Source organism: Tauraco erythrolophus, chromosome 3, assembly GCF_009769465.1.
Source record: "Tauraco erythrolophus isolate bTauEry1 chromosome 3, bTauEry1.pri, whole genome shotgun sequence".
Taxonomy (NCBI): Eukaryota; Metazoa; Chordata; class Aves; order Musophagiformes; family Musophagidae; genus Tauraco; species Tauraco erythrolophus.
In genome coordinates this window covers 64744816-64764874 of record NC_141467.1, presented here as the reverse complement: position 1 = coordinate 64764874, position 20059 = coordinate 64744816, and the positions used below count along the sequence as shown (strand labels likewise).

Genomic DNA, 20059 nt, shown 5'->3' with positions numbered 1-20059 from the left:
TCTCCCACTGTTCATTACTACATTTATGTTCAGCTTTGGGCCAGGTTTGTGCAATTTTGGCTACATGACTCCTTGTTCAGAATCAGTATCACAGAATCATAGAATGGCATAGGCTGGAAGGGACCTTAGAGATCGTCTAATCCAGCCTCTCTGTCATGGACAGGGACGCCTCTCAACTAGATACGGCTACTCAAGGCTCTGTCCAACTTAGCCTTGAACACCTTCAGGGAGGGGGCATCCACAACTTCTCTGGGCAATTTATTCCAAAGTCTTACCACCCTCGTACTGAAGAATTTCTTCCTAAAATCTAATCTAAATCTGTTCTCCTTCAACTTAAACCCATTTCCCCTTGTCCTATCAGTGGACACTCTTGTAAAAAGTCCCTCCCCAGTCTTCCTGTAGGTTCCCTTCAGGTATTGGAAGGCAGCTGTTAGGTCCCCCCAAAGTCTTCTCTTTTCAAGGCTGAACAATCCCAGCTCCTGCAACTTGTCCTCGTAGCAGAGGTGCTCCAGCCCCTGGATCATCTTTGTGGCCCTCCTCTGAACACGCTCCAACAAATCTATGTCTCTCTTATGGTGGGGACACCAGAACTGGACGCAGTATTCGGGGTGGGGTCTCACAAGAGCAGAGTAGAGGGGGAGAATCACCTCTCTTGACCTGCTGACCACGCTTCTCTTGATACATCCCAGGATGCGGTTGGCCTTCTGGGCCGCAACTGAGTGGTCCATTTTGAAGTCCCACATCAGAAGTAGGAGACAGGGAAAAAACCCAACTTTAACAAGTATCCTGTCATCATCTTTAATCAATTTTAACAGCTTGAAAATCTTGCTGGTGATAGCCAAGTTCTTTTAAGAAAGGAAAAGCATGGACAGGGAAATGGATCACAGCAGAGCTCTGGAGCTGTGTGATGGGTGTGTTACAGTGTAGTCAGAACTGAAATTTAGCTGTTTTTTTCTTCTTTGCAAATGTTTGGATAAGTTTCAAATGAGCTAATATGGGATAATTAGGAATCAGCTCTGCACTTTTATGTCCCCTGGGGACTTTGCACAGATTTAATTTAGCCACAAAATATTCGAGTACTGAAAATAGCACAACCGCTTAGTGACAGGACAAATTGTTCACAAAAATTGATCTAAATTACTAATTAATACAAAAACTATTAGAAATAATTATTGAATTTAAACTAATTAGGACCCTCGGAGTTACTGCTGTTGCTCTCTCTCCCTCTCTCTCTCTTCCTGTGTTTCCTTAAGCTCTGAGGACTCAGAATTTTACCTATGAGCAAGTGAAATTCCAGATTTATTTCAGAATCACCATCCTTATAGCCCTGTACATGAAGGACCATAGATAAAAAACATGAGTCACGATACCTTTATCTACTTGGAATGATAATTGTATTCAACAGAGATGCTTCACGAGTACAAAAAAGCACAACTCAACATATTTCTTTTGACAAAGCCACAACAACAAATTCTCACTCTGATGTGGGACACCAAGCACTAACACATCCAGAGCCTTAGACGTGGCTGAAGGTGCAACTATGGACTTTGAAGTCCATGAAGCTTCTCAATTACCTTGAAGCCCAATTCACTACTCAGAGCCCGAGTAGGAATTTCTCTGCAGTGTTTAAGTAAAAATCAAATTCAGGACCCTACTGAAGATTTGCATTAAACAAACTTTATATTTGAAGCCAGCAGTAAAAGTTTACTGCTGTAACAGGTAGACTGTGTTTTTAAAGGGTCTCAGAAGCAGGGAGGCAGTCTACGTCCTTCTTTGGGAGAGGTGCCTTTGGATTCCCTTTTACCCTAGTCAGGACAGCCTGGAGCTAGCACTGGTAGGGGTCTTTGCTGTCCGTACCACTGACTCCTCTAGGGCTTCTGAAGACAGTTGGCAAAGCCCAGCTGAGGTTGGGACAGCCCTAGCAAGCACAGCTTCTGGGAAGCATATGTTAGGTATAACCTGGTAGGTCCTCAGGCTATAGCTCTATGAGCACTTTAAGCTGGTGTAGCCCTGCACTGCGGCAGAAAGACTCCATGCACTTTTCCCCTTCCTCTGGCTACTTGTTCCCATTTCCCCTCTTACACCCCCTCCCTTCTGCTAGAACAAGCGAAACAGGTCAGAGAGCTGACCTACACTTAAATTAACACTGGAAAAGAAAACGGTTGCTTTTCAGCTGGATCTGTTCTGGTTTGATAGCTTATCAGATGGCTGAATTGACGTTTGTGCTGGTGCAAATGAAGGAACAGCAGAGGGACTGAAGGTAGCAGCTGAGCAAAGGGAGGATTATTGCTTATGCTGGCTTGAGGTATTCACTGAATTCAGCCTGAGGGTGAAGCTGGACAAGAGGCTGAACTGATAACTTTGTAGCTGGCAATAAGGGAAGTCTTGCTTCTCCTCCTTTCCCCTTCGCCTCCACTCTGCTGTTCATGACTGTGCAGTCCCAGTCCCTGCCTTATGCTGGCCCTGGTACCCATTGGGAACTTCAGACTGGATTCAGCTCAACTATCTAGCAAAAAACTCTCTACTTTTTGCCAGGTTGGTTTTCTGACAGCTTAGGAATCTGAACTGGCTTACCGAAGAGTCTGGTAAACTGCTGCCAGAATTGGTGGAGAGAGTTTGGAGAAGTATTCAGCCAGGGACAAGAACAGTGGAAACAGGGATGCACACAAGCCACCCTCTTCTGCTGGCATTGAGCTGTGAGGCTGGTTCCAGACAACTTGTGCACTTTCACTCTTCAGATTTCAGAATTTGGCTCAAACTATTCCTACTTCACTGGGAACCTACATTAGTAAGGGTAGAAGTTGCTCCAAAGTCTTGATCTTCCCAAGTAGTGAGTATTTGAACCTACTACAGCTTGAGCTCTTAAATATATGTTTAAAGTTAAATCAGAATGTGAGTTCAGTTAAATCTGAGGATACAGTATATTGCTGAGGTGTTTCTTTAATTATGAGTTTTCTACCTCTACTTTAAAACAAATTTAATATAGTCTAAAATGCTCATTTACATCAGAAACAGATAAAGATACAGAAACAGTCAACATCTGTTATGTTTCATTTGAAAACTAAAGCAGAGCTTCCACCGCTGAACAGCAATGCTGAACCTGAGGGGCAAGAGATTTTGTGGTGTTGCACCTGAGACACAAATTTCCCATGTAATTTTACAGATGCTTACCCTCACTTGCTTCTGATGTCTTATGTATAAAATGGAGGACATGAAGCAGAAAGGTGAGACATCAATATATGGATGTATATACACTGCTGTCCAGTTCTCCAACCACAGGTAACAGATAAAAGTGCTATTATTTACATCAATCAATTTACAATTACTTATCATCTGCTTGTGAAGCTTAGCTAACATGAGTATAAAGAACTTGGATGCACTTTTTGTTCACTTTTTCTTTTAAGACATGGCAAAGAATTACAAGATTCCAGGCTTGAGCAGAAAAGATGAAGCTTTTTAAGCATTTGCTTAATGAGTTTTTCCCAGCAGACATTTCTTTCACTCTTTTGTGAGGAAAAAAAATAACTTTAGCCTCTTAAAATCCATTACTGACAACAAAATTGAAATGTTCCAGATACATGCACTGCCAGGTAAAGACATAATATTCATCCATTCAGGAGAGACTAGAGGAGAGGAAAAGGGATATATTTTGTGGGCAGTTCTCTTCACATCTTTGAAAGTTTTTTTGTTCCTGGCTATGTTGAGAATACGGGGAAAAAAAATCTGTGAACTTCAAGCTACAAGCATCAGAGACAATTTACAGCAATTTAAGGTCAAGGCTGTAACTACAAGTCTTGGTAAAGTTAGATGTAAGTGAGTAGGAGATTTCTTAGGAACTCATGGTCACAGGACCAAAGGAAATTCTATAATCCTTACTTCTCCCGGTTTAAGAGGAAGATGTAGCTAAATATAACTTGACCATTACAAATATTTTTTTAAGTGCCATTGATTTTCCTTGTCTATTGCAAAGAGAACAACAATTTGTATTTATTTTCTTAATTTATGCATAGTATAATCGCAGATGTTCCCATGACCCATCTAGGTATTTCATTCTTTAAAGAATCTTACTAAGCACTTGTAGCGTGGTCATAATTTTGGCAGCACTTTCTCTGGGTTACTCATTCTTGTTAGATTCCCAAATCTCAGAAACATCGCTCAGTAGTCTTAAATTTGCAAAAGAACATGAAGACCTCTAAAGTTTCTACAGAAATACCATCTGGTGTTTTGAAACCAAGAAAATTCTGCCTTGTAATATGAGAGATTTTTAAACCAATTGCAAAAAAATAATAGATAATAAATAAGACTTACCACAACTATATATCGAGGCCTAAACTGGATGGTTCCAAACAAACCCAAAATGACAACTATTATTTGTAGGAAATTGCCAAGGATAGGAGCCCATTGGAAACCAAGGAAGTCAAAGATCTGTCTCTCTAATGCTGCCAGCTGTAAGAAAACACATAAACAGAACATCCACTTTTTAATTATGGGTGAGACAGAACACTTGACATTTTGTTATTTGCACAAGGCTTCACCAGAGAAAAGTATGGCAAAATTCCAAAATTACGGTTCCTTGGTGTAGCCTTTGTTGGTGTAATCAGTACACTGGTATCTGAAGATAGCTACTAGTCAACCTACAGATCTTCTAATGAAAAAGCACTTGGAAAAAACTTTAAGAAAATATTTTTAAAACCCTCATATAATATAAAAGTACCTCTAAAATCCAAGACAAGTTGGGTTTTATTTTGTTCTTGTATACTGGAAACTCTAAGGCATATTTATTTAAATTCTTAAACAGAAGCTCACCTAGATTGACCAAAGCCATGCAAACCTTGCAATTGTTATTGAAGTATCATCATGCTCCCTCCCTTCCCCATGTCTTTGTTTTCCTAGATTCCGTTTCAACTAGACTTGACTGCAAGTTCCTCAATCTCTTCCTAATGCAGAGAGATTTGGGCCAAAAAGGGCATAGCAAGCTCAGAGGAGACCCAATGTGGCTGTTGGGTTCGTTCCTGGGAGTTCCCTAACACTGGCATTAAGGAACACTGCTGGGACCTCCTGGCTACCTGAGGCATGAAGGCAGGCTCAGGGAGTGAAAGGCTGTAGAAAATGTTGGAAGACTTTGGCGTAAGCTTTTTCAAAATCAATGGCCAAAAGAGCAATCTGCACTCTGCCAAAAGCTGCTAGGCTATTATGGGGAAGTGCAAATCAGAAAGACACGGTGGCAGCCTAATGGCCTTCTTCCCACTGCTGGGAGTAGATTTAGTTGGGTGTGGAAATGGAGGGTGTGGAAATGGAGGAAGCTAAGCATCAACGATCCTTGCATCAGCATGTGGTTCTTAGGTAATTCTGCATTTCTGAATGTTAAACAAAAAAATAATAAAAAAAAATCAACCCAGATTAAAATTCTTCTGCAACACATTTGCTATTCATTTTTGACAGTCTGGTTTATTGTTCTAAAGACACTAAAATCAACTTTCTCAGCAGCACACTTGTTGAAGTTTAAACTTGGTTCAATATTTTTCCAGGCATAGCAAGACTTTTTGAGTAGCTAAACAGAATCCTAGAGAGAAACAATTGAGTTTCTGTGCTTTCTAGAATTTATTGCAGATCTACTTGATTTTACTACATTGTTACAAACCCTAAAATTTACTGAAATATGCATTTAAAATATTTATAACTGAGACAGATGGAGTGAGCATGGCCCTATGAATACCAACCAAAGTATTATCATATGTGGGTATTTCACATAAAACATTTGATTTTACACATAATGGCCAATTTCAGTGCTGACCTACAAGACAGGGCTAGGTGTCACTGAGACCAGAATCCATCTTTTCTGTACAAAAATCATCCCTTACTCCAGTCATGAAAACCACATTCTTTATGCTGAAGTTAATAAATATGATAAATCTATACAATTAAATGAACAAAGGCTGAATCATCACCTTGGTGCAACACTTCTGCAATCAGTGAAGTTACATTGACTTTTACCAGCTAAACATCTGGCCAAGTATATATAAATGAAAAATTATCACACAGCGGACTGTTAAAATTACATTATCCTCCTGGACATGTAAGATGTTCCTATCTTAACAGAAATTATCTTATCGTTTTTGTGTTGCAGGTAAGGGAGAATCTCAGAGGGAACACCAATCCCATGTGAGTGAAGCTCTTGGCTCACGTGGCATTGTCTATCCACCCTGCTTTTGTCACACTCTGCCCTCTTCTTTTGTCCATCTGTTTCAATAATTTGTTTTCTTCCCCAGATATGGAAAAGAACTAGAGAAGCTAAGGACCAAAACCAGAAAATGACACATATACATGGACTTCAGATGGAATTTCAATGCCTGATGGTGTGGTTGTCACATTCCTGGAAGAATCCTGGCATCCTAACTGGTATATAACAACATTGACCCCAATGTCATTCCTGTAATGTCTTCACCTTGTAGTAGACTCATGAGTATCACAATAATGGCTCAGTTGAGACTTCACTAAATTCACCTTGGAATCACTTGCTTTTTCTACCACTCTCTAATGCGTCCTCTCAGGCAATTCAGATGACCTCACATTTGGGAATACTCGTGCCTGAAGCTTCCCTAAACCACAGATACATCACACAGTACAGTACAAGGGTGTCCCAAATCCCATGTATGAGATGGCAAAGAGTTTTAGAAACTCTTTGGCACAGGCAGAACTCACAGTTTATGGTATCAGCAACAACATACCAAAAGTCCTATCCTATATCAGACAGGAAGACATTTATGACATCCATGACCAGAGCCAGAGCTTGTTTCATTCCCACCATTACATGCGGAAATCTTCCAGGGTCAGAAAGGCAATAAACAATTCACAGAGATAATGTGTCTTCTTCCTGGAGCCCCAACATTACCAAGTGAGTAAAGGATGGAGCTGCCAAATCAGACTAGAATCTGATTATCAGCCACCTCTACCTTGATATTCATCGAAACTCTCATGTAGCCTAGGTCTTCACCTGCATCAATACATTGAGTGTGTCCTATAATACTCCCAGCACTGAAGGAAGCTGGCTTAGGATTGCCTCCAGTAAAGCGTCCTTAGCTCTTAAACAGGGCAGCTGTGCGCGAACTACATACCTACCTACTCAAAATGATCCCCGGGCATGGGTGAACTGTCTGGGAAGGCTGCTGGTTACAATTAGCCCAGGTAACATGAGGGAGGATTCTAATAGCATACACCGTGACATGCCACTGACTGGCTTCTTCCCCAAGCACACGTGAATTTCCTAGTGTAGACACCATAGGGCTTGGCCAGAATGGATATTGAGGAAATTCACACAGATGGCTCTCTGTAAGAGATGGCTGCCCTTAGACATTTTATGTAGTGTTGAAACACCTCGAGCTGTCTGAATGACAAAAGCCTGCAGCACAGATATGAACGCTGCAGCACAAATACGAATGAAGCTGTTTAGTACATGTCCCTTCTTAAACTGGTCCTTAGGAGCACCTTTCAGAGTCGTGTAGATCAGCGCCTTAAATGCTTGAAAGACACAGTGCTGCAACGTGAGTGAACACAGCCACGGCACTTTGCCCACCGACCCATGTTACCAGGCTTGGTACTGAGAGCGTGCCTAGACTGGACCAGGTACAAAGTCCGCCTTCATGCGCAGCTCCTCAGTATCTGCCAAGCAAGCTCTGAGCACGTCTAGCCCGAAAGGGGTCCCACAAAACAACACAGTGGTGATACGTATCTTCCCAAAGATGATTGTACAAATGTGTATATGCACCGTAGATAGACATACACATATAAAAATAATCTTCTTAGGAATTACTGTGGTAAAGACATCTGCCACAAACACAGAGCAATGAGATTCAATTTCCTCTCCTGCTGCCTACCGAGGTATCCATTCCTCTCCTCTTACCTCCTATCCGTTCGGATACCGAAGGAGAGAGTTTCTTCTTAAAACTGTGTCACTGGCCAAAAAATGAACATGTGTATTTAGTGGGTCAAAAAGAGAGCACAAGTAGAAACATAAGTCTACAGCCTACTGCTTATGGCACTTCTCTGGGATTGGGAGAGTTGCTTGTATTTCTTGCTTGCAGGGCTCTTTTTTTATTTTTATATACAGTGACAGCATGTAAACTGTCGAAAGAGTCCTGGGAGCAGGACGCCAAACACACAGCACCATTCCTTCCCCACTAACAAGTGCTTTCACCATCAGGCTATGCAGTGAGACTTTCCTGCGCAGCTAAGTCTCATTTATTTTTCTCTTGTCGCCAACACAGAGTAATTTGTCTCATCTCTAAAGCCCACAGAATATATTAGTGTGTGAAAAATCTAAAGAAAAGAAAGAGGTAGGAGGCATGCCTATCGTGCTCAAATTGCTGCTCTCTTTTAAATTATAAAACCTGCTTGCAGACGCTGCAGATAGAAGTTCAAAAACTAATAATTCATTATAATGGCAGAGGAAACATATTAAGTTCTGTTTTCTTTATACCATGACCAATATGCACTAAATGGAGATAGCATGTCAGTGCTGCTCTTCTTATGTCTAGTATTTCACCCCCCACCGTCCCCAAGCAGAGGCGAAGGCCACAGACTTTTTAGCTCTATGCAAATGAACAAAAGCGATCCCTAACTCACCCAGTCTGTGATTCAGGTGATTCACCGCACAGAAATCATCAGAATAAAGGGAGGGAAACAGGTAGCTGTGTACGATTACAGGCTGTTTTACACAGATGTGAAGAGACAGTGCTATCTGTGTTTGCACAGACCCAAAATCTCAGTAGCCACAAGCGACCACTAGATTAACCTATGCCACGTGGTACAATCGGAAAGGAGCAGACGCTGTGACAGACAGTTTCACTTGGAGTTATGTGCATGCAAGTACTTTTAAATGTTCCATCAAAACCGTTTTGATGATATAAGAGGCTGTTTTCTCAACGAGAAGTTTTCCCAAGGGAATTTCTGCTTTCATCACCATTTTCGAGTTCTTTTGAAAATAACCCCAAAAAATGGACCTTGAAGGCAAGGCAGAGGTTCCCAACATTAGTTGGCTCAACTTCTCCCATTGCTAGAAGACAGATATCAACACAGTAGGGCAGAGGAGCTCGAGGCTGGAGAAATGGTGTATGCTCAATGTGACTGAGGTCCACTGGGGGTTTACTGTCACACCACTTTCCTAACAAGCACATATTGGGAGAGGCTGGCACTTCCACTACCTGTCATAACTGAGACAACAAAGTTTCAGAGTGTCCATCATAAATTGTTGTTTGATACTGTTTTTTGATGATTAACATAAAAGCGGAACGAAACCTGAAACCTTTCGTGCAAATAAAAGAGACGTGTGTCAGTTTTAGCAAATTAAATACTGGGGGTCTGCTTTTAGTGAAATCTGTGTCCAGTTGTGCAGAAAATTTTCACAAGAACTTATAAAAATCCATCAAAGTTGATAGGAAATAACATTTTCTTATCATAACAACACTTGGAAAAGGAGACATAATATTTCTTATTACTGCTGCCAAGGGAGCGCTTTGTTATTTAGTCATCATCAGCACCGACAATCTTGTAATGTAAAGTGCACAACTCAGGAGGCTACAACTAGCACTAAAATGCTCTAGTGGGACTCCATCAGATCCCTTAATGAAGATGTGTCACATTCATCCTGTTCCTTTACCTCTTTGTTTCACTAATTTATCAAACATTCCCCATGTCCCTTGTTCTGCAGAGTGCAAGGAGAAGGTACTAAGCTGCAAGACTGGGCTGCATTAAAGTCACACAGGCCGAACTTTCTCTTCTGGCCATGCCCAGCCCCTTTGTGTTAAGAGCAGCAAAAAGTTCAGATGAGCTAATCTGTTTGAATTTAGAGCTTCTTCACCTAGATGGATCAACTAGATGTGAAGCACATTTGGAACATCCTGAATAGAAGAAATAGGGCAGCTCTAGCGTTAAGGCCCCATATGCTGCTTACAGTGAAGAAGTAACAAATCAAAGGTGAGGCAGCAATCAGCAATGCTGCATAGGATCTACAGAAAAAAAAAATCACCAAGGTGGTCCTAGTCAACAGAAAGATCAAAAAACATTTTTGAGAGCAGGTTTCAACAAATGCCCTCTGTGGAGTAAACCCCTCCTCTAAATGCTCAGGTGCTGTTATACCTCAAAATACACATCAGAAGACGTCTGAGTGATGAGACACCACAGCAGAGTTACAAAGTCAACTTTTCAAAATGAGTGTAAAAACTCAATTTTCTCTTCTGTCAGAAACCTTGTGAATAACAGTCAGTTTTATATTGTAATGGAAAAGCTTTTATAAATGATACATTACTTCGAGATGAATAAATAGATCTACATCCATAACAGAAGGAGTCACTGGATCAAGAAAAAGAGGTTTCATATGTAACAGATCATTTAAGACAAGAAAAGACCTAAAAGTGGCTTGATATAAATATAAAAACATAAAATTGCTTAATATAAAAATAAAACATTAATGATATATAGAAATATCTGCAAATTTGATACTCTATAAATAATTGAGTTTACAAAATTAGGAAAGTATAATCTACTCTGCATTTCATAGTAAAAGTTTGCTTCAATTTGTGATGTAAGACAATCTTTAAAATTTATAATAACCAGAAAAGTATTCATTCTATCTAACAAACATGTATTCAAGAAATCTAACAGCAATCCTAAAACTAAATACTTAACTACAGAGCTGTAAAACTATATAGTTTTGAAATCTTTTTCAAAACAAAACCAATTAAAAACTAGGAAAAAAAGACACAAATTATTATGACTTCCCAAATGGACACTGTTTCCCCAGCTTTCAAAGATGAAAATGTTATATAAAAATGGTGAATACAAAAATTACATTCCATAGCATTCATATTCTAAGTTCAAGTCAGGAATTATCTGAAACATTTGAATTATGCATGTAAGACTCAGAGTTGGCTGATGCTGCTAATAATTATCACAGGAGAAGTGCCAGGGCACAGCTCATCATCCATACTAACTACTGCACCTAAGAATAAAGACTTTTTCTCCAAAACTCTCTGCTTCATCTTATGGCCATAAATTTATCCTGTGGCTTCAGAAAGAGTTTCCTGGACAAGAGGAATCTCTGAGGAGTGTTGCTCCTTTTACCTTTACCAATAGTTTCCAAATCCAAAATGCTGTGCTGAAGTACGGACGGTTCAGTCCAGTTTGGTAGATGCAACTGTTAAAAACTAAACTGGTTCCTGAGGCTTCTTCAGGAAACTCCACCTGGAGCTTTAACTGCCCTCTGTTCTGAAGCCCCAGGACACCTTTGCTGAGCTCAGCAGTGCACTCATCTTTCCCTTCCACCCCATCCTTCCATCCCACCATATTTTTCCATCCCATCCCACCCCATCCCATCCTCTTTCCCTTGCTCCTTCTTTTCCTCCCTTCTTCCATCCTTTTTTTTTCTTTACCTAGATCACTGCACACTCCTGGAAAGCTACACACCAGCATCAGGAAGAGAGCAATGCCGAGGCAGGAGAGGAGCAGTGGGAGCCGCTTACACCACTTTGTAGCCTGAGTACTTGGCTGGAACAGAGAAGACCTTGGATCAAGGTCATTTTTAGCAATAGCCACATTTGACTGAAACCGTATCTTCACATTCCAGTGCTCTTAGGCATGTATTTCCTTTTTCTTGACAGATGTTCCACTGAGAAAACATTTTTGTAAAACCTTGGGGCAAATGCACAATGTTCGCATCATACTTTTACACTATTTTGGAGAATACACACTTTCTAATTTAAGGGAAAAAGACATCAAAAATCTGCCTAACTAGTCTGGATAAAAACCCATCATCAGAGAGTAAAAGACTGACTTACTAAATGCTAAAATCCAGAATTTCTAACAGAAAACTAACAGGTGAAGTAAGAAGAAGATTTAAAAAAAAAAAAAAAAAAAAGTAGTTACGTCAAAGGCTGACAGATAGAGCATAAAAGTCTATTCATACAAATTTTATACTCTTGGTGTAATTTCAGAATTTTACTGACAGGCTTGACTTCAGTAAAAAGGAACATAAGATTTAACATGGGAAATGCCAGGCTTGTAATTGAGGGGAAAACATTTAAATCTGAAGTGGAAGGGTGGTGTCAGGTGATTGCTCTTGGCGGAAGAACACTATTTAGGAAGTTACTGTCCATCAGGTAAAGGTTACAGCCTCCTTACCTGTGACTTACCACCTTTCAATAGAAGCTTCATAACCAAAGATGAGTGTAATCTGTGTCACAGTAAAATGTTAAAATTTGACTTAAATCACTTCTTTATATCTTTGGTGACAGTTAAAGCAACCATCTGACCACAGAGGAGATTCCCATTAGATTTTTAATGATCTGAATTCACTTGTCTAGGTGAAATACTAGCTTTTCAGTGATTTTAAGACGGTAATCCCTTATAACAGCTCGCTAAATACATTTATAAGATTATGTGGCATGAAGGTTATTGAATTTCAAGGAAGGTTCTGAGTAAACCACTAATGTTTATAGTAAGTTCAGTTTCATGAAGCAAAAGAGAAATTGCTAACTTTCTGACAAGTAATTGTCAAAGAAGGAAAAAAAACAATTATCTAGTATCAAAAGTGCCTTTGCAGTGTTGGTCAGATAGATAGGTAATTGGCTGTCACTTGGGTAACTGTAAGACTGGATAAAATATAATGCAAAATAAATACTTATGCTGAAAGAGCTCAATAAAAGAGTAGCAGCCAAGGTTAGTGAAAGTCAAAGAACAGAAACAAAGAAAAGAAAGACAGGTACGGAAAAAAAAAAGGTCTTTTTCTTTTAAGAGAGTCTATGTTGTCTTTTAACAGTGAATGTTACTTTTATTCAACTATTCAACTCATATGGAAAATATTTAGAACTAGGTAATGGTCTTTCCATCATTCTTGTAAGTGCTTTAATGAATGAGTTCATTGGAGGATGATGTTAGTGATAGCACATAATATTGCAGAAATCATCGTATTTTAGCAAAATAATTAAAAGTATTTATTTCTGAGAAAAAAAATGTGTCACTCAATACTTTATCAGCAGTCCTTTGATAACTGCTGAAGGAAAAAAGACAGGTAAGTAGTGAGCAGTATATGTTCAATCGTTTTTGAATGCCAATACACTGTACTAATATTTCAGAACCAGCCACCCATAAGCAACTGGCAAAGAAGTTGATCTCATCTGAGAATTTGGTCCATAGTATAATAAGGAGGGCTAGTAAATGCCGCATCGTAGAAATCTATAAACGTAATTATAAGATGCCGAAAGGGTTCTCTTCCTTAGCTCATTTTCTCCACATCTGAACAAATATGTAAATATTTTTAATATCGCTATTTAACGTTATCAGACAGGCACAAAACAAAGGTAATTCTTAAAGACAAAGACTTTTCCTAATTATGTGTACTACAAAAGCCTTGCAGCTACCCCTTGCAGCACAGTGATGTGTAGGAAGCTTTTGAGTGATGGATTTGATACGAAGGTGTTGAGTACTTTCACCAAACTGAGCCCGAGCCTTCAGTTTTGGCTCAGACAAAACTCCCACGGAACTCAAAAGGAGTTGTGACTGCATCAAGGCTGCAGGAGCTGGCTCAGAAAAGCAACAGTAAATTATTTAAGGATCTCGTCAGCATGGAAGGAAAAGTCTGTTAATATTTATTCTGCAGGGTCACCTGGCTGCAGTGATATAAAAGATGGCATCAAATAGTCCCACTTCCCAGAACACTCAGGGTGCCAGTGTGATATACCCGAGGCTGACTGCTGCATCTGTACTAAACAGACACTATAAAAAGGCAGTTATGGTCTATGGGTAGCCATGACAGGGAAGAAGCCAACTATTGTAATAAAACCCTGTAGCGTCAATTCGTTACAGCACAGTGATTTAAGATTGAATTTCAACCCTCCAATGAAGCTGTAACTGATCCCAAAACACTAAAGTCAAGCCCCGTGGCTAGTTGACCTATACAATCCCACAAACAGCTGGAATGAACGTGCTTATAATGGCATTTAAGACTCCCTTGGTTGTTTCATTTAAATGCCAGCACACATACAGCAAAAGGCAGTGTAAGAGATGGTTATAGGTTAAAGATCTCTAAAGATTTCTATCTTATTATGAGTGATAAAGTCCATGTCAAAAGATAGTAGACAAAAGGGAAAAGTAAATTAAACTTTGTCTTCTTTGTAATTGTACCAAGGTATATATGCAGTGGCTTTAATCCAAAAGAAAGCTTTCTTTGTCACACCATTATATCCCTTCATATCTTCAAATCCTAAACTCTTATAATTGTAAGGTTGTTTTTTTCATTTATTTGCACATTTGAACACACCCAGTAAAACTACGTACCTTTACAAGCTTCCTCAATCACTGCTTAAGAAATGGTGGAGTACAGCACTTATTGACTAACTAACAATAGCGAGAAATGAACATGTTTACTACTATTTTGAATTCCCAGGGCATAGCAGGTAAGGCAAGGAGGAAACTGGTGATGTCAGCACTTGATAATAGTGATGCTGACAGCCCTAGATGCCTCCTAGATTCTGATGATTATAGAATCATAGAATCATAGAATCATAGAATCATAGAATCATAGAATGGTTAGGGCTGGAAGGGACCTTCAAAGGTCATCTAGTCCAACCCCCCTGCAAGGAACAGGGATATCTCCAACTAGATCAGGTTGCTCAGGGCCTTGTCCAACCTGGCCTTGAACGTCTCCAGGGATGGAGCATCCACCACCTCTCTGGGCAACCTGTTCCAGTGTTCTACAACTCTCATGGTAAAAAATTTTTTCCTAATATCCAATCTGAATCTACCTCCCTCTATTTTAAAACCATTACCCCTTGTCCTATCACAACAGGCCCTCCTGAATAGCCTCTCCCCATCTTTCTTGTAGGCCATCCAGCCAAAAAAAAAAAAACAGAGAAAAAGAAAAAGCTGGGAACACTTGCTGCAGGTTCTGTGCCTGACCCATCGCCAGCATGAACATACAGACTGTGAGCGCACAAAGGGAGAGAGGCTGAGATGAGCACCCAGACTGCAAGGCATGAGATGAATTGAAATCCCTGGAAGGTAAACAGATAAAAGAGTATTTAGACCCTTTAGTAGATGAATGGCATGCTTCTTTCAGCCAAAGAACAACCCTATACTCCTATGAAATACATCAGGGACTCTTTAATGCTCTATAAACCTCTGAGTTTTACTGTAGGCTCCCAAAGAAGAGAGAAATTAAACCAGATGGAGCTCTCCCTCCATGACCAAAGAAGACACATATTCAGAGTTCAGAAAGAGCTGGACAAGTCGGACAGTTCATTCAAGGTCCAAGTTTAACTGAGCCAAATTGTTTGATATGAGATTTGGCATAAAACATCAAATGGCACAAATTGACTCACGCCAGATCTTGTGAAACATAAGATTTCCCCCAGGATGGTGCGTCTTCTGTTAGGATTTAGTTTGTGGTTCCAAAGAGGCAATATCTCTTAAATCACCAACTTTCTTCAGGTAAAACAAGTTATTCAAGCCAAGGCAGCAAAGTACTGAAAATCATGTGCTGCCTGTTACCCCTAATTTGAGCGACAGCATAGAATCTAGACAGCAGGGAGGAATTCAGCTGTCTGCCTGAAAAACTTTTCCTTTCTTTCCCCAGAAAACTTCTCTCTAGTGCCTCTCTCGAGCCCCAGCTTTGCAAAAATAGAAGAACCAGAGACTGTATCTGCTTAGATTCGCCAGACGCGCAAGGGAAAACCAGGCAGTTTAGCATCAGCGCACAAGTCTGACAACGCGGCTAAACTGATCCCTGCATTGCACTTCATCCATTTGTTACCAAATGCCAGGTTCAAGCGTACCAGGAACAATCATGGTTCCTTTGACTTCTTCATTCCACATAGGTTTGATGGGAAAGCTCTCTGATACTGGATCATTTGATGTTGCCACATAAAACAAAGAAAAGTCCACCCCTGTTTACAGCAGAGCAACAATATTCCTCCACCTCATGAGTTATTTGGCCAAAAAGGGTTGTGGTGAGGACAGAGGATACACTCGATACTTCCACATGATGAAAAGGCTGTCGCTTTCTTTTCTTTGATGAGAGAAAAAGACATTTAGTGGGTATCAAATCGACCTGAGTGTCTTCCACAATCTTCTTTACCGTTGTCTTTTTTTCCTCCCTTCAGAGCTCGGTCTCATCCCCACAAGCAGCCGAGCTCATTCCTGAGGCAAGTCAAGTGAGACTGTGCATGACATCATAACTGAGCAAGTTTGCACTGTTGTTAGGAAGGTAAAATGAAGTAATTGAACCAACTAAACCTGAGACAGCAACATTTAGAGCAGATGTCCAAGACCATTATTGAAAAATAAAAAATACAAAGCTGCTCTTTGTTCATTCTTCTGCATAATCCGGAATACCTAATGCTTCCAGCAGTTCTGTCTGCTGTATGCTGAAATCCTGCAAACTCTCAAAACATAATGCAGGATCTGGACTGGCATGTACCAGCTTGCATCTCCTAATTCCTACGGATCCAGGTAAGTGGCTGAATGTGAGCCGCCAACGATTCTATGTGGAATGCCCTTTGCACTAAATGTTTTTTTTTTTTAAGTACCATACTTTAATATCAAATATCTGATCATGCATCTTGGAAACATATACAGCAACCCATGAGCATCCTCTCACCAGCTGCTGTCAAGAAAAAGTAGGGCAGCTGTTTTCTTTTTCTAACCTCTCCCACTAAGGGAAAGGAAAAGATAGGACTGAATAGCAGCATGACAAATTATTTTGACCTCGTGTTATCTAAAGTAATTCATCAACAAAGTTTATTGTATGAATAACTTCCAATAGGGGGCTATATTTTACAAAGCTTTCTGCGTTGTCTCTCAAAGCTTTTCCTCCTTCTGTGAAGAAAAGAATGAGAAAGGGGAGAGTGAGTACTAAATTAATTGAAATATGAATTACAGGTCTATTGGAGAACTGGGAAGCAAAAGGTACTGTGTTAATGTCCAAATTAGTGTCAGTGGCTGAAATGTTAATCCTGTTACTTTTCTACTTTAGAAATAAGAATGCAAAGAGCACTTAAAGTGAATGTAAAAAGCAGGGTTCAGTGCAATCTGACTGTAAAAGTGTACTCAATGTGCCACTTCAACACGTTCATAGGGCAGGGAAGGAAGCTTAATCAAGTATGAACAGACCCCAATTCCCCTAAATAAGGAGTGGCACATATATAGCATACAGACAGGTAGGCTAATAAAAGGGCATTTATGGCTCATTTAGACATGTAAGAACATTCTGATTAAAAATAATGGAAGGTCTGAGGTTATTCTCAAACATGGAAAAACATAACTATATTTAGAGGTGAGTGACAACATAGCAATATCCTGCTTTAAATCCTGTTCTTTTACATGTGTTGTAAGATCTGGCCATTCTCCTGTAGAAATAAAACCCCAAATTCCCATTGATTTCTGTGATTTTGTAGCTTTCTCACACTGAATGCAGAATGAATAGAAAATGAAGTGCGTATAGATAACTACACATGTGGTTTACTAGAAAATTGTCAACAGAAGCATGGAACACTATGTAAGCTATGCAGAACGAGATCCTAAACATGAAAATGCCCTGCCATAAGGATGGTATCTTGTGCTGAGTGCAGGACTCTTCACAAAGCCACTGGTCAGTGACTCTGGATTGTAATAGAGCTACAGGGGACTAAAAGCTGTCTTTTGGATCATCTAAGCCAATTCCCTGATACTAAAAGCAACTCCATTCTATTAATCCTCTTAAGAATTGTATCTAAACTGGCTTGATCCCACTACCCTTTTTGGAATACTGTTCCAACAGCATTCCTCACCTACTTCACCTTGAATTCATCTTTGCTGAACACGCTTAGCCAGAATTCTCCTAGATTTGCAGACAAACTCTCATTTATTTCTTTTCCAGTGGAAATATCTATTTTCATTTGCTATCAAATAAAAACATCTCAACTTTTGCTTGGTACTAACTGGTAATCCAGAATTCATAAGAGAGAGAGAGAGAGATGAATTATTATCTGAATGAAAAGCAAGCATTTAGAATTAGGGATGATACCTTTCAAGCCATTTTGAAACTCAAAGGTATACATAAAGAAGTGCAAACGTTCTTCATATGTCATATATTTGGAACTCTTTCATAAAATAAGTGTTCAAATTGTATAATCTTAATTTTTCTAGTCTAATTTTAACAGATATTAATTCATTTCTCAGTGGCTTACTTCCATTTGTCTTCTTATTTCCATTTAATCCTCCAAATTCTACCTTTTCTCCCTTGAATGACATCTCATTGACAAACAATACTGATTTAGTAGTTGGCCTTCGGTGTTTTGAAAAAGTTTATCTAGCCTTGTCCCTGCAAACCACAGATGCAGCAATTATCTCCCTTTACCTTCACAACACCTGCTGCTCTCCACTAGCTCCACTGCCGGTATTTCAATATATGCTACAAAAAGAAGAGCACTAGTGATATTCATTGGAGCTCTTCATTTATCTCAGCAGTGTTCTTTCTATTTATCCCATCAGTCAAACCTTCTCCAGCAGCTCTTTTGTCCATTCCTAAGCTCAGTCAGCAAACAGACATACTCAAACTTGTCAATTGTCTCTCAAAAGGCTTGGAACAGAACAAACAAGTTGAGGAAAACAGGCGGGCTACCAGAATGTCATGAAATACACCAATGCTATTCAAAGGCTAGAGGTAACGATTCCTAATTATCTAGTGACGCTCAGCAAGACTACACAGCCAAATGGGAAGAGAGAGACTGGTCTAAAGTCACACAATAAAATAGATTCCCATGGTACAAGATTTCTGCTTTGGATTTCATGGTACTGATTCCAAAGGTTTGCAAAATTCCCCAAACATTTGTCAGTCCATCATCTGAAGGAGGCATTTGTGTTAATGCTATATGTGTAACGTTCTGATGTAAGAGCTGATGTAAGAATGAAATAGCCTTAATTAGTCGTAAAATATCACACTTTTGTGCTGCTCTTTTCTGAGCTGGAACACAATACTGTATCATCCAAAAATACCAGAGCTAGTGTGCTGTATAAAAGAGCCCTCACAATCCGTTTCAGACATTATCCTTACTGTAACAGATGCCGTGCAAATACCTCTCGGCTGTCATCTGAAACTGTACAAACTACCCCACGGGAAACACAAAGAGATTGGATCGTTTCACAGAAGATCAATGTTAGTGCATAGAACCCACCTGAGTGCTAGTAGAGCAAAAATGTTTCACAGGATGGTTGAGGTGGGAAGGGTCCTCTGGAGGTCACCCGTTCCAAACCCCCCTGCTCAAGCAGGGCTACTGAGAGCCGGTGGCCCAGGACCATGTCGAGACAGCTTTTGAATATGTCCAAGAATGGAGACTCCACAACCTCTCTGAGCAACCTGTGACAGTGCTTGGTCGCCCTCACAGTAAAAGCATGTTCCTTTTTCAATGCATTTCTGCATACAATTTCTAGTGAATTCAGCAGATGTGCTATGACAGTATCTGTGGAAAAGGGGTAGCTTTGTGTAAATACAAGAAACTCGAAGGCATGTTTCTCTCTTCAAAACACACTATTTGTAATGTCATGGCAGACCAAATAGGACTACATTAGGATCAAACTCACAAACTTGAGCACGTTAGTATTTCATAAGAGGGACAAAAGGAGACAGTAGCAAATAAAGAAGCTAAGACAGGTTTAGAGCAAAGGCCCTGGCAAAACTGAGGGCAGACATATCAGCATCAGAACCTGAAATCCTCACTCTCAGGAGTAATCCCAATGAAGTCAATTGGGCCGTTCAGGAATGTATGAGCTACAGGACCACATAAATGAACGGTAAGTATGCCAAAGGGTAGAACTGCCAAAACACACGCTCGGCTCTATGAGATAAAGGAAGATCTTTATAATGTGATTGGAACATCACAGCACTATGCAATTTCCTCTGTAAAATCATGATGTTAAGCAAAATGAATGTCAGATGAATCAGAATCTGATTAGAGATAGTTGCAGTGACGAAAAGTGGAAAACCAACCAATCAATTGATCAGTGAATTAAACATAAGATAAGGATTGAGAAG

General features: G+C 39.9%; 1 protein-coding gene across 1 annotated transcript in view; it reads right to left on the bottom strand.

Moving 5' to 3' along the window:
• The window catches only part of NKAIN3 (sodium/potassium transporting ATPase interacting 3), a 398603-nt gene that overhangs the window by 200775 nt on the left and 177769 nt on the right, over positions 1–20059 (bottom strand). The window contains exon 2 of the mRNA XM_086609314.1: positions 4309–4446. Within this exon, the coding sequence (XP_086465440.1) occupies positions 4309–4446 (138 nt within the window). The remainder of the gene's footprint in view (positions 1–4308; positions 4447–20059) is intronic.